Below are 14339 nucleotides of genomic sequence, written 5' to 3' on the forward strand. Positions count from 1 at the left end.
AAGTTTCACATGTTTTTGGTCCAACGTCATCAACTTGTTTGGTCTGCTATGTCTCTGTGTGGCACGGTATCTCCCCTCATCCAGCTTTTATTCGTGTTACATATAATTGTATATTTCTTTGCATCGTTGGCTACAAGCCTAAACTAATTAAAGGACTGCTTTCGTACCACAAGATAGTGGCCAAGTGACTGTGGTCTGATGCCTTTTGCAGTAATCACATACACTAAGGCCACTGACTCTGTATACAGAGAAATTACCCAATATACTAATGAAAAGACTGCCTATAAAAGAACTTCTATGACCTTCTCAATGTTTAGGAATGAAAAGGATTAAACCAAAAGAACATATATCCCCTTTCATCACATTTAATTTTATATCTAAATGTAATGAAAGAGGATACCTATATAACACATTAGTGCAAGATTGTAGACTGCACTGCTCATTTGAATATGTAAGCACTACAGCTAGGTGCCTCCAGACAAGGATTAAAGCGCATGATTACAACCTTAGAAAGCAACTTCACTACACTGTCCTTGCTGCCTGGTGATGTAAAAGTAGACTTGAAGAATACACATCTCATGCACTATGCTAGGGACTCATACAAGCTAAGGTATCTTGTAAAACACTGCACTTCCAGAAAGATTTATAAATGCCTGCCTGATGCACTGCCATTGAAAGATGTATAAAGCCATCTGAAAGAGAGCAGAAATTAATTACAAGGAAAATAATTATTTTGTCTACATGGAAACTTTTATTTGATTATTTGACATTCCTAACTGGGGGTGGATGTAACCCTAAGATTTGTCCAAAAAGTTTAGGTAATTTAGATTTATTGGATTTTTTACATCTTTAAACTTTACAAGTATTAATAATTTCATTCAGTTCTTTAAAATATTACAAGAGGACATTATTTTAACAAGTTTCCACAAGTGCTTTATTTATAATATTAATCATGTCAAGAAACAAACAATTCACTGACAGTGACGTGGTTTACATTTGGAAAAGAAAAGGTGCTACAGTTAATCAAACTGCTTAAGAAATTTTATATTCCTAGGGTAGACTTATGAAAGTTATTGAAAACAGGTAAAAATTGGAAACCTAAACCAAGATCTGGAAGATCAAAAGTGACTTCTAAATGTGATGAAAGGAGAATTTTAAAGCTTGTTTCAAATTCTACATCTGTTTGAAAAATTGCAGTAGATTTGGACATTCAAAATCTATTAAAATCACCACCAATAATTACTTACATAAGAATGACCGAACAACCTCCCTTAAAACCACAACACAATGAGGCAAGGTTAGATTGGGCAAGAAAACATTTCATGGAAAGAACAATGGAAAAAGTGTGGTGTTTAGTGATGAAAAAAAGTGGAATTTGGATGGCCTTCATAGGTGGGCCTTCTATTGGCATGATCTTAGAAAAGAACCTAGAACACATTTCAGTAGACAACAAGGAGGAGGAAGCATTATGATTTGAGCAGGATTTGGATATGGTGGGTAAACTCCAATTATATTTATTTCTGGACAAGAAAACTCAAAGTTTTATCAATAAACTCATATCAATAAACTCATCAACAGGATATTTTACTGTTTGCAGAACAAATTGCTGAAAATAACTGGATATTTCAGCTAGATAATGCCCCATTCATGTGTCTCACTCAACTCAAACCTGGTTTATAAAAATATATTAATCCCAGCTAGAAGCACAGACCTGAACCCTATTGAAAATCTTTGAAGCATTATATCTAGACAGGTATATGCCAATACAAACAGTATTCAACCATACATGACCTAAATCTGAAATTGGAATAATTTACCAGATGAAACCATTAAAAATCTTATTTTAACAATGGAAAATAGAATTTTTGAGTTAATTTTATGTAAATGAAAGTTAATTAAACATTAAATATAGAATGCGTTAATCGTTTTCAATAAATATTTGTTGTTTTGTAAAATTACCTAAACTTTTTGGACACAAGCTGTTTCAATTTTTTGAATTTTTAAAACAAATTGTTTAAAGATCTTCTAAATAATGATGATGATTATTATTAATTAGTGTATTAAAAATATTTATATTTAAATACAATTTTTCACATAAAACCTGATTACCTAAACTTTTTGGACAGATCTTAATAGTCATTCATATATGTTATTGTGTTTCATATTTATTTTTTAAATTAAAACATTCTGTTCCAGCTTTCATCTTATTGTTAGTGTTCGAATTCTATATGCTTTTAATCAAACCTGAGAAGTCCATTTTAAGTGGATTAAAACATTTAAGTAAAGGATTTTTGATTTTGCTGGTGTTTTGATGTGTTGCATAACTCTGCTTATGGAAAACAACATCTGATGGACACAAGAACAATAAAAGTATACAATGACAGTGCCATAATCATAGACAAAACAATCCATCACAACAGACCAGACATCCCATTCATTGATACACAAAGCAAATTCAAATGTATCATATACATAGCGGTATCAAACACCCACAAGATACAAAATATATATTAATACAACAATGAACACACTAACGTTATATTTCTCACATCAGGATGGTGAAAAAATTAACACAAAACAAACGCATTTTGTCTACTTCTAAGACCTGCTTCAGGTTGATAAAAACAAGTAACTTCTACCATTCAAACTGATGTAAAATAAAGAGGACTGATGAAAGACATTGTCTGAAATGCATATTCTCCAGAATTAATAAAGCTCTATTGATTGAGAATGGGAATTTCATACCATAAATATGGAGTTTAAGAGAGAGACTTTTATTAGTTAGTGAAAATAACTATTTCTGTTTCAATGGTAGTTTTTATTTGCAGAAACAGGGAGTACCTGTGGGCTCACCTCTTTCAGCTATTTTTGCTGAGTTAGTTATGAATTATAGCCATAGAATTTAAAGTGTTTTAATCCCTGCATTGTATATGTTACCCCCTTCTATATCTGCGGTGTGTGGATAATATGCTGCTAACATGGAAGGACCTGGAGGGTGAGTTACTACAATTTATACAATTCTTGTCGGCTGTTTTCCCGACCATCTCATTTACCAAAGAGGAAGAAAAAAATAAAAATATCTCTTTCTTGGAGTTACTTGTATACCCATCTTCCCTTGGACTTTCCATTTTTTGTAAATTCCTTACATTGTCCCTTCTACTGCCTTCCAGCCTGCCAGGTACAAAAATTCAGCCATTACAGCACTTATACATAGGGCTTTTTTGTATCCATCCTCCCAACTGCTTTTGGATGAAGAGCTCAACCACATTAAATTAGCAGTATGCAGGGCTGGATACTCCCTCACCAAGTTTAATTATTTAGTCAATCTGGTAAAAAATGCATTATTTCCACAATCTACTTTATTTCGTAAGAAGGAACTGGTCTTTGTAAAGCCAGTTATCCATACCTAGGCCCCACTTCTTTACATATATTCCAAGCCTTTAGAAAATGTCAGTTAACCAAAAGCTTTCCAGTCTGACTGTGTCGTGCTGAATTGAATGTTTTTGATACTAGATTAACTTCTAAAGTATAATGTTTTTGTTTTTATATTTTTCAATATATTTATTTTGTTTGTCCAAAATAAAGAAATAATTTTTAACGATACAATAGGCCTCGGTTATTATTATAAAAGTTTTCGTTAGGCTTAAAATCGACGAAAATTCGACACGAAGCAACACGCAACAGAGAAAAATTTCAACATCAGTAGGTTGATATATTTTTTCGTACATAATCAGTTATCTGAAAAATCAGTTATCCAAACAACTCCAGTCCCCAATTGATTCGGATAAATGATGCTCTACTGTATTTATAACGTTCCATCTGCCATAGTACTTGAAGATGATGATATAGACTGTCAAAAGTGCTTGTACTTGTTAATTAAATGTAATTACCAGTAATGCCAATAGACAGTTTTTATGTTTTTTACTTATTTTTAGTCTTTGTTGTGTGTTCCTGTATGATATGTTCTCTCAAGCAATCTTATGCTTACTCCTAACAGTTCATTAATCTGAGGAGGTCTTAAAAGTAGACCAAAAGCATTTGTTTTGTGTTCATTTTTTTCACGATCCTGCTGGGAGAAACATAAGGTTAGTGTGTTTGTTATTTTATTTACTTGCCCAATTTGTGGAAGAGGGAACCATTTATGCAAAATATATACATTAGAAAAACTTAGTAAATACTCAGAATGCATCATTCTGTAAATACTCAGAAATAAAGCATCTGTGGATAATGGATGAGGTACATATAGTATCATTAGTCCTTTCTTGTACAGAGATCATACAACACATTACACAAAAGTTTGAAACATTATGACTTCACAACAATATACACATAACTCTACAACAGTCTGCAATACATGTATTTAGTATGGCAGCCTTTTCTAGTGTCAGGAAATTCTTAAACACAGATACATACATAAACATCACGTTAAACAAAACATTTGTTTTATGTAGTTATGCCTTGACTTTGGTCTGGCATAGCACTAGGCACCAGTATATGCACCATGTAAGATTCATTTCAACAATACAATCTTTAAAAAAAATAAAAATCTAAATGAATTCAACTTTATAAATCATTGGATATGATTAACAGTTCTACTGTCCCAAGGCTCTATCTCCAAAAAAACTGAAAATATAGATGCACATTTGGCATCGTACCTAATTAGTGTGTTTTATTGATACCATCAAATATATAACATGAAAAATGTTTTTTAATTATTACACTTTTCAACTGACTTTTGATTTTTTTTAACAGTAAAACTATGTGTACAGGAGGGTCTAATGATGTGTTCACTTGTTTATAATCGATCAGCGCAAATTGCAACCGTCAATCTCGTAACGGTCAACTCTTTGATAACAGGTGCGTGTCTGGGAATTGTAACGGATAAGTTACGGCGGCACTGATCGATTATAAACAAGTGAACACATCATTAGACCCTCCTGTACATGCTATGACATGTATGTAAATTACAGATGGATGAATCCTTGAATACTAGAAAGTATTCCAAGATCTTCAAATATCACGTTTAAAAATTTTGAACACTACAAATAATGTCTAATATTGAAAAATTTGTATAGACGGTACCTCTTCAGCTAGGATTGCCAGACAGAGTCAATTATCTACAAAATGTCTAAAATTTCCCCAATTACAGAATTTTTTTCAATATATTTTCCACAATAATAATCAATATTACAGATAAGACTATTGAAAATATTAAAATCATAACTTTTATTGAAATGTCTTTTCAAAGAGTTATTGAATTTTCACATAATGATTTGTTCTATATTATAATTTGAATATATGTAAGATACCTAATATTGTATAAACTAGTTGGAAGAAGGAAAAATATACATGAAATAATATTAACTGAAAATATAATTCTATTTTAAAATCCAATTGTCATACTCCTCTTACTTCCATACATATGATGATAAACAAAATGCAGTATTTATTTAGATGTGTTTGCATGCTTTAAATATATTGCAAAAATTAAAAAAAAATTCTTAAATTTTACCTGCTTTATTACATCTTCATGAAGTCTGAGTTATAAATACAGACACTTCCAATTATTTTTAGTGGTTGATAATGATATATTAAGAATTAGATATTTGACTGTTTATAATTGTATATATGTTTAATTATTACAGAGAAATACTGTATATAAGACTTAATTTTATTTAATGCAAGTATGTTAACTTTGAAAAGTTTGAAATATGATTTTTTTTACAAAAGTTTTGCATATTTATGTTAAATAACCAATGAAGCGATTCTAATTGATTTATTTTAACAAGAGCATTCGTAATTAATACTTAATTTTTTAAAATTTCCAATAATCACTAATACTGAAAACAAAAAATTTAACAAAACAATATTTTTGAAACACCGTATATGAACATTTTAATAATACTTTTTTGTTTACAACATTATGTTTCTATTACGATACATTCACATTTTTATTTTATAGAAAAGCAAACAAATATGTAGTAAATAAGCAAAATCAAGAAATATGCAAGATTAAAGACAAAGCTTACTTTTTTGTATCTTTAGTTATATCAGGATGTTGTTATAAAATCATAACAATATCCTAATAGAACTATAGATATTTTAACAAGCTTAATTGAAATTTTTTCCATTTGTCAATCTAATAATATATGGGATGCAAAAAAGTTTAAAAACAATTTTTAATAAGTTAAATTATCATTCAATAAAAAAATTATATATTCCCCAATTTCCTCCTTTGAGAATATAAAATTTTCCAATTAAAACCTCTTCCTCATTTTCCCAGTTAACTTGAAAATTTCCATTTTGAAGAAAAAAACCCTCAATCTGGCAACCTGTCTTCAGTACCTCTAATTTAATCTGTCATAAGAAAAGAAGCAGACTAGATCATGAAAGTGTTTGAATGCTTATTTTCATAGATAGAAATCTGCAGTTGGTGAAAATGAGAAAAATGATTGATTAATTTAATGTAGTTAAAATAATAGTACTAAAAAGAAGGTACTATAAAACTCAAAGTCAAAATAAAGTCTCTAAAGCTTCATTTCTTGAAATTTAATAAATTGTTTCTTTTTACTTTTTTACTTATTTCTACATATTAACAAACTGATAAAGTTAAATGATAAATATTAAATAAAATTGTTAATTATCTTATGTAACACATTTAGTTAAAGTTCACTAAGTATTGGAAGTATTCAAGTTTTTAAAATATTCAAAATCCAGTTAATATTCAAAATTTGATATTTGAGAAAGTGATATTTGCCCATTTCTAAAATTTGAAAAATTTTCAAAAAATTTATGTAATTTAATTCATAATATAATCTAAAATAATCAAAACATATTTTAATAATTACGAGAGATGCAAAAATAACTTATATTTATCATTTGAAATACAGTAGACCCCCTATAACACGGGTTCATATAACACGGATTCGCATACCACGCAAAAAAATTGTGATCGTGTTCGTATAACACACTAAAAGAGACTTGTATAACAGTAAAACATCATTGCCGACTCGTGTCGCGACAGGATTGGTCGAATCTGGACCAATAGCGGATATTGTACAAACCGTTGAGTTTAAACGAGCAACAGACCTACTAAAAAACCATTTATTATTTAACGGCCATAAAAATTATATTTATATTAATGATGTTTCCAAAGTTCAACGAATTTTTCGCAGAAAAATAACTTATCAGGAAACATGCGCCTGCTGTTCGACAAGCCGCTCCGCAACAAAAACAAGCTTAAGCAACGCGTCGTCGAACGGTGCACACTCTAAGTAATCCTACAATTTTTTGTTTATAGCATAGTTTATATGGATTATTCCCAAAAAATTATACGTGATTTGGAAAGGTTGAGTCAAATTAGTCTAGAATCGATTAATTTTATGGAAAAAAACCTTTCAAACAGCCGTAGCCCCTAAACTGCACACGTGCTGGGCTGTGATTGGCTCATGTATTTAAGTGACTTGTACAACATGGATTCATATAACACGGAATGTATCTACCGTGTTATACGGGGTCTACTGTATAGAATTAATTTTTTTTGTTTAAAAAATATTGACAGATAAATTATTTCATGTAAGAATACAATATGCAATCATTTATCTGAATTTTATTTTGGTGTAACAAGAAACACATGTAACATATAAGACAAATATTTGAGAACTCTATTATTAAAAGTGTGTATGTGTGTATATATATATATATATATATAAATCTATTATTATAAGTTTTACATACCTGAATGACTGAGCATCTTTGCAAAAAATATGAAGGAAAAATATATCTCGACACTCAATTTGTTCTATTCGCCCAAGAGGAATATTAAAAACAGCATCCTTGGTATGATGATAAAATCTATAGTTTGATAGAACAATTATACCTTCTGTAGTACAACCAATATGTTCAACACCTTCACCAGGAAGTGCTGCAAAAGGCACCTTGAGATTTGGATCATCCTTTAGTATTTCTTTTTTTGGATATATTTCACAGGCTTTAATATTATCATAATACTGATCGTTGTCCAGTCCTATATTTTCCATGGTCTGGAAAAAAAAGTATTATTTGAAATAGTTTTTAATTAAATCGAAAAAACAAAGTATTTTAAAAACCTATTCTAATAAAATTACAAATATAAAACTCAAAACAAGTGCTTGAAGATTACATGGAAATGTATGTACAGATAGTTTCAAAAATTATTTATCATCTCATCTTCAAATCCAAATTCCCAGGAATATGAAGGCAAAAAAGTCTTGATAAATGATAACATTTATCATTTTATATATATATGCATGCATGTAAAATTAATGTTTACATGTGTACATTATACACTGCTGGACAGAAAAAGTGAAACATCCAGGTGTCATTGGAAATTTATTAAGTGCACAATAAGAGACCAAACACATGGTAAATAATGTGCACCACAAGTTCTAAGAATAGAAACAAGAGAGCCACAAAATAGTATCCAATGTAAGATTCAATATGGGATGATTCAGGTAGCGGCTTAATGAGACATGGAAGAAAATGTACTGAATAGTGGTCCTGAGGTACTGTACAATACATTCCACCATTCCTCCTATAACTGTGCATTAAGTTCTGTGAGTTGCTGGCATTGCAACAGACAATGTTCCAGCTGGTCACATATATGCTCTATTGACAATAAATCTGGTGATCTTAGAAGCAAAGGTAGGTGTCAATGCCTTGTTGAGCGATGGATGTAGTGTGTGGCCATGCATTATTTTACTGTACAATGCCAAATAGCATGTGTTCTAGAAAGAGCAGAAAAATGGAAGCGTAGAATCTTTGACATATAGGTGACTTGTCCCTGAGCTGTGCACAAAGACAAGACACAATCTGAAATGATAATAAATGGCAGCCTAACTCCAGGTGCAGGCAACTGATGACCCTCATGAATATTTGTGGAGTGCTGACACTGACCCCCTGCAGTGCCATACACTGATATGCCCATCATCCATATTCAGAATAAAGCATGACTCATCTGAGAAGGCAATACAATGCCATTCTTGTGTCCATTTCCAATGTTCTATGTACAACTGAAGACATGCTGCATGATAGTTTGGTGTCAAAGGCAAATGGTGCTGAAAATGCTGCGAGTGTAGTTCAGCCTCATTCAATTTCCAATAGATAGTTATCTGGAAAAATGCAGACTGTGGTGAGTCTCAAACATCTCAAAATCTCTATGGATGTTGCAGTTAAGTTGGCTGTAGCACATTGTCAGATGTCTGTCTTCATGTTCTGTAGTGCAACATATTGCACCAGAACTTTGCCTACATGATATGCATCCTGTCTTCCCATACCACAAGACACTGTGTCAGAGCGCTGACTCCACAGCATGTAGCTCTTCGCCAAGCTGACATCATTCAAATTAATTCAATTGCTGATATTGCACAAGCTATTGACATCCTGGCATACTCGGTAAGTCTAACGATCGTTTTCGCACTCGACAACAGTTTTTGTCATCTAGTCCAAAAAGCACATAAGTACTTTACAACCCTTTGAGTAGTACATATGGGCAAATGATTGGGCCATTTGGACTATGCTTTATGGATGTTTCATTTTTTCTGTCTAGCAGTGTATATAATGTTTGACTCTCTAATCTTCCAAGTGCTTGTTTTTTGAGTTTGGTATTATATTTAACTAGAGTTGTTTATATAAAAATAGATCTTATAATAAAATTAAGATATAAATGTTAACAGAAAGGAATAAGTATACAAATATACAAGCAAGAATTATGTTTAACACAGGAAAGTTCATTTTAAATTATTTTAACTGCTACATTTTCCTTAAATATTTTTTTTTGAACAAAAATTATTTTTAATTCCATTTATTTAAGATTGGTATACCAATTCCTGTAACTATTAAAAGCAACTCTTGTGAGAATGCACATTAGTCAAAATTATCAAACTTTTTGGCTACTGCCTGATTCCATAAGGCACTGGTTATCAACCTTTGTAAAGAAATAGCCCTGTTTTTCATAAAAAATTATTCCACTATGCAGTTATATTTTATAAAGTAAAACAGTACATAGAGATATTTACTGAAAAATAAAATTTTGATGGATATGACTACATCACAATGCCAATAATAATTTATCACATAATAAATTTAATGAATAAGTTAATTGTTTTAAAACATCCCATAACAGATTTTGCAATTTTAACTTTGAGCTAGTATCAGTGTTTTTTAAACTTAAAAATTTCAATTTAAAAAATTATTTATCATAATTCAACAAAATTTCTAATGGTCTCCTTAATGTCCTGTTTTGAGTGCTGGGAAAAATTGAGCAAAAGCTGATGCCAGCTTTTTTACTTTCTCAGCTCTTATATATAACAGAGGGAAAGTAAAGTGATCAGTCAAAAAATGACCCACCAAGATTTTTACATTTTTGGACTCAGGAGACCTTGAAACAGTGAGAAATGCAAGGGGAGTCACGTGTCATATTTCAAGTAGGGTCAGCTTTATTAAGATTTTACCCGTTATTAGCATTTACAATTTTTTTGTTGGGGTTAGTTGGATTTGGAGTGTTTGTGGCACAAGGGCCTAGGTAGACCAAAGAGTGCCAGGTCTAGCCATTTGTGCTACCTGGTCTTTTAGGTCTTAATATGTCAAAACTGTTCTGTTGTTTGTTCTAGAGTTCTGTATATGTTTATTGCCTTCAGATATGCCAGTGTAGGTTGAATTTGTCCATTATCGTCTAGTATATTCCATAGAGCTTGGTCCACTATTGTCTGTAGATGTATGTTGTCAAAAATACATACATTCTCTGGCTGTTTTGTACTGAGGCCATGTTAGTAATATATGTCTGGTGGTAAGTGGGGTGTGGCAAGTTAAACATGTAGGTTGGGTATCCTTTGTTATTAGATAGTTATGTGTTAGTTGCGTGTGTCTGGTGTGTCCAGTTTTCAGTTGGGCAAAGTACTATTTCTTCTTACCCCTTTTCCATTTAGCTGGTTGTCCATTTTATTAATTCTGGTTTGATAGTGTGTAGTTTATTGTTGAGTTTTTTGTTCCAGTCCTCTTGCCATTTGTTGTACATTTCATACAGCTGTATAAGTCTTTATAGTATGGTTTAAAGGTTCCTGCTTGGTTTCTGTTTTCTTGTTTTGCGAGTTTGTCTATGGTTCCATTTCCTTGGAGTCCTGTATGTCCAGGCAGCCAATAGAAGGCTATCGTATTTCCTGCATGTTTAAGACAGAGTAGGTGTTGTATGCTATTGAGTGTTGTGTGGTCTGTTATCTTACAGTTATGTATTGCTTGTAGTGCACTTGTGTGAGTCTGTATATATTACAGTCTGTCTATGGTCAACAAGTAAAATACTCATACCTGTGAAGGAGGAAGTGATTGTACCTTTTCTTCAATATTAGGCTTGGGTAATTATTTAATAAATATTTTTTTATTAACTTTCATTATACCTTGTATTATATCTTGTTTGTATGTAGTTCTATTAAAAATTTTCTTTAAATCAATAATGTACGCATACTTTTTAGTTTTCATCGGGCAGTTTGAACAGAGATCTATTGTTTTTTTCTTATTACAAGTTTTTTTCAAAAATGGTGTATGTGAATCTGGTTGGTTCATTTAGAATTGTGATATCCAAGAAATTTAATTTATTCCCACTCTCTTCTTCAATATCAAACTTAATATTTTTATCTATATTTTCTGCTAGTCATTTAAAAACTGTTTTAAAGATATAGCTGATGATTATAGTTACAAAAAATTATTAAAACTGCATAAATTATTTTCATACCCCACCCTAAAGAAAATTGTCTATGGATTAAAAATGTAGTAATTAATAAATCAAATGTCCATATACCTGAATATATTAAAAATATATTAGTCTTAGATTTACTAATATATTTTTACATGTAAAATATTGTTTAAACCTTGCAATCAGATGTGTTATTCAAAATTATTCATTTAAAAAATATTCAAAAATGATTCCTATTTCTAAATAATAGCTTTGTCACTTAGAAATAGGAATCAATCTTAACATGCTACTTTTGCTTTACAGACTCCAAACCAATAAAGCTATCAACATCTGCATTAATTAGTAGGTAAAACTGGGTGATAAATAATTTGAAGTGGCAAAAGAAAATTAAAAACTGGCAAAATGATTGGAGATTTTTTTAAATTTTCCAGAGCGACCCCTGGCCATCCCCTTGTTAAATGAAAGGTTACTTCACAGAAACAGACTTTAGTTATGTTTTTAAAATCGTATAGTTTGATAATTTAGACTAGGTATTTAGACTCTAGTTAGATATTGACTGTTCTCATCAATACATGAAAGCATAAACTGTAAAATTCATGTGTTTATTGTGATTTATCATCTGGATGAATGAATTGGATAATTTGTATTTTGTATACATGCAACTTCAATTGTTTGTGTAGAATTTTCAATAGTTGCCTTTGAAATATGCAATTCTAATGACGCATGTCAGCTTGATTTTCTAGGATTAAACTGGTAAGGGTTCACATAATTGTTCTGTAGTCTCAGATGACATGAATGATTGACCACTGCAAGGATAATCAGCAACTGACCATCTCTAACTCCATTAAGAGGTGATATAAAATTATAATGTGTAGAGCACATATGGCAATCCCCAACCCTAATCTATTTTAGTAAAGTTTGTCTGACTCATAGTGGGAGAAAACATAATGTGTTCTACTAACTCACATTTAGCTGACATCATATGAATTGTGCAAAACACGTTTTCTCCAATGAAGGTTGCTTTCTCACTGACTAGTAGTGTGTTTGAACATGTTTACATGCCAGTTTGGTATTTGTGTTGTGCTTTGTTCAGTGCCTGCGGTGTAGAAGACAGTTTCATTTGACAGTATTAAATATCGCTTATAAATTTGGGACAATGTCGGGAGTTATGTCAAAAAAAAAGTAGATGCAGAGAATCATCAATTTCAAGACAAGTGGACAGAGGATTATTATTTTATTCTGAATAAAGGTGTCCCTGTATGTTTGCTGTGCATTGAATCTGTATCTGTCAACAAAGAATACAACTTGAAGAAAAACTTTGCTTTGAGACGTGAATCGCCCAAAAAATTGATGGACAACTACGAAAAGATGAAATATAGAAGTGAAGAAGAACTTGGATACCCAACAGCAAATATTCAGCACCACAGCATTGTCAAAGCCAGCTTTGTGGTAAGCAAAAAAAAATTGCTAAGCATTCTAAGTCATTTGGTGAAGGAGAATTTATCAAAGAATGTCTGCTGGATGTTGCAAGTATAATAGGTCCTGAAAAGAAAAAAAATTTTGATAATAACTGTTTGTCAAGACATACTGTTTTCCTAAGTATAGAAATTATGGCTGATGATATCAAAAATGTTTAAAAGAACAGATTGCTAGATTGGAAGCATTTTCAATTGCTTTAGATGACAGCCCTGATGCAGCTCAACTAGCAATATTTATTTGAGGAGTTGATGCAAATTTCAACATCACAGAAGAATTATTGGTCCTTTGATTGTTAAGAGGAACAAATACTGGTGAAGATATATTTGAAACAGTCAACATAGTCTTCGAGACATTTGGGCTTAAGTCACATGCACTTAATCACAGACAATTTAAGGAGTATTTGGCAGACCTATTTTTGGATTATTAAGATGTGTCTTATTATTGTAAAGTGAGATGGTTGAGTAAAGGTAAAATGTTAAAATGAGTTTATGATCTGAAACAAGATATTGAAAATTTTATGAACATAAAAGGAAACATAATTAACCAAGAAGAACCAAGTAACCAAGATGATGAGTGGGTGTGTGATTTAGCATTCCTTGTAGATGTCACCAAATACTTAAACGAACTGAATCTTAAATTGCAAAAGCAAGGACAATTGGTTCATAAACTGCATAGACATGTCAAACCTTTTTGTAATAAACTAAGATTGTCAGAAAGTCAGATAAGTGCTAATAATTGTTATCATTTTCCTACTCTAGCAACTCATAAAAACATCTCTTATGATTGTTATGGAGATAAATTGAAGGCACTAATAGAACACTTTGATACAAGGTTTTCCGGCATCCAAATCAAAGACTCCACATTTGCTATATTTGCTCATCCAATGTATGCTGATGTAAATAATATGCCAGAAAATTTACAGATGAAACTTATTGAGCTTCAGGTGAATTTAGTGCTAAAAACACAATTTAACAACATTGCTTTGACAGATTTTTATAAATTTTATTTGGCAGAAGAAAAATATATAAATTTGTGTGCCTTTTCAAGAAAAATCATTTGTCTTTTTGGAAGCACATATATGTGCGAACAGTTTTTTTTTTAAATTAAATGTAATAAATAAAAAATTTGGACAATA

The 14339-nt window shown here is 31.2% G+C and overlaps 1 protein-coding gene across 1 annotated transcript in view; it reads right to left on the reverse strand.

The window, feature by feature from the left end:
• The window catches only part of LOC136980028 (myotubularin-related protein 3), an 81918-nt gene that overhangs the window by 44318 nt on the left and 23261 nt on the right, over nt 1-14339 (reverse strand). The window contains 1 exon segment of the mRNA XM_067276082.1: nt 7738-8042. Coding sequence (XP_067132183.1) covers nt 7738-8039 — 302 coding nt within the window. The 5' untranslated portion in view covers nt 8040-8042.

This window comes from Centruroides vittatus, unplaced genomic scaffold (genome assembly GCF_030686945.1).
Source record: "Centruroides vittatus isolate TY-2023 unplaced genomic scaffold, ASM3068694v2 contig_658, whole genome shotgun sequence".
NCBI classification, from domain to species: domain Eukaryota; kingdom Metazoa; phylum Arthropoda; class Arachnida; order Scorpiones; family Buthidae; genus Centruroides; species Centruroides vittatus.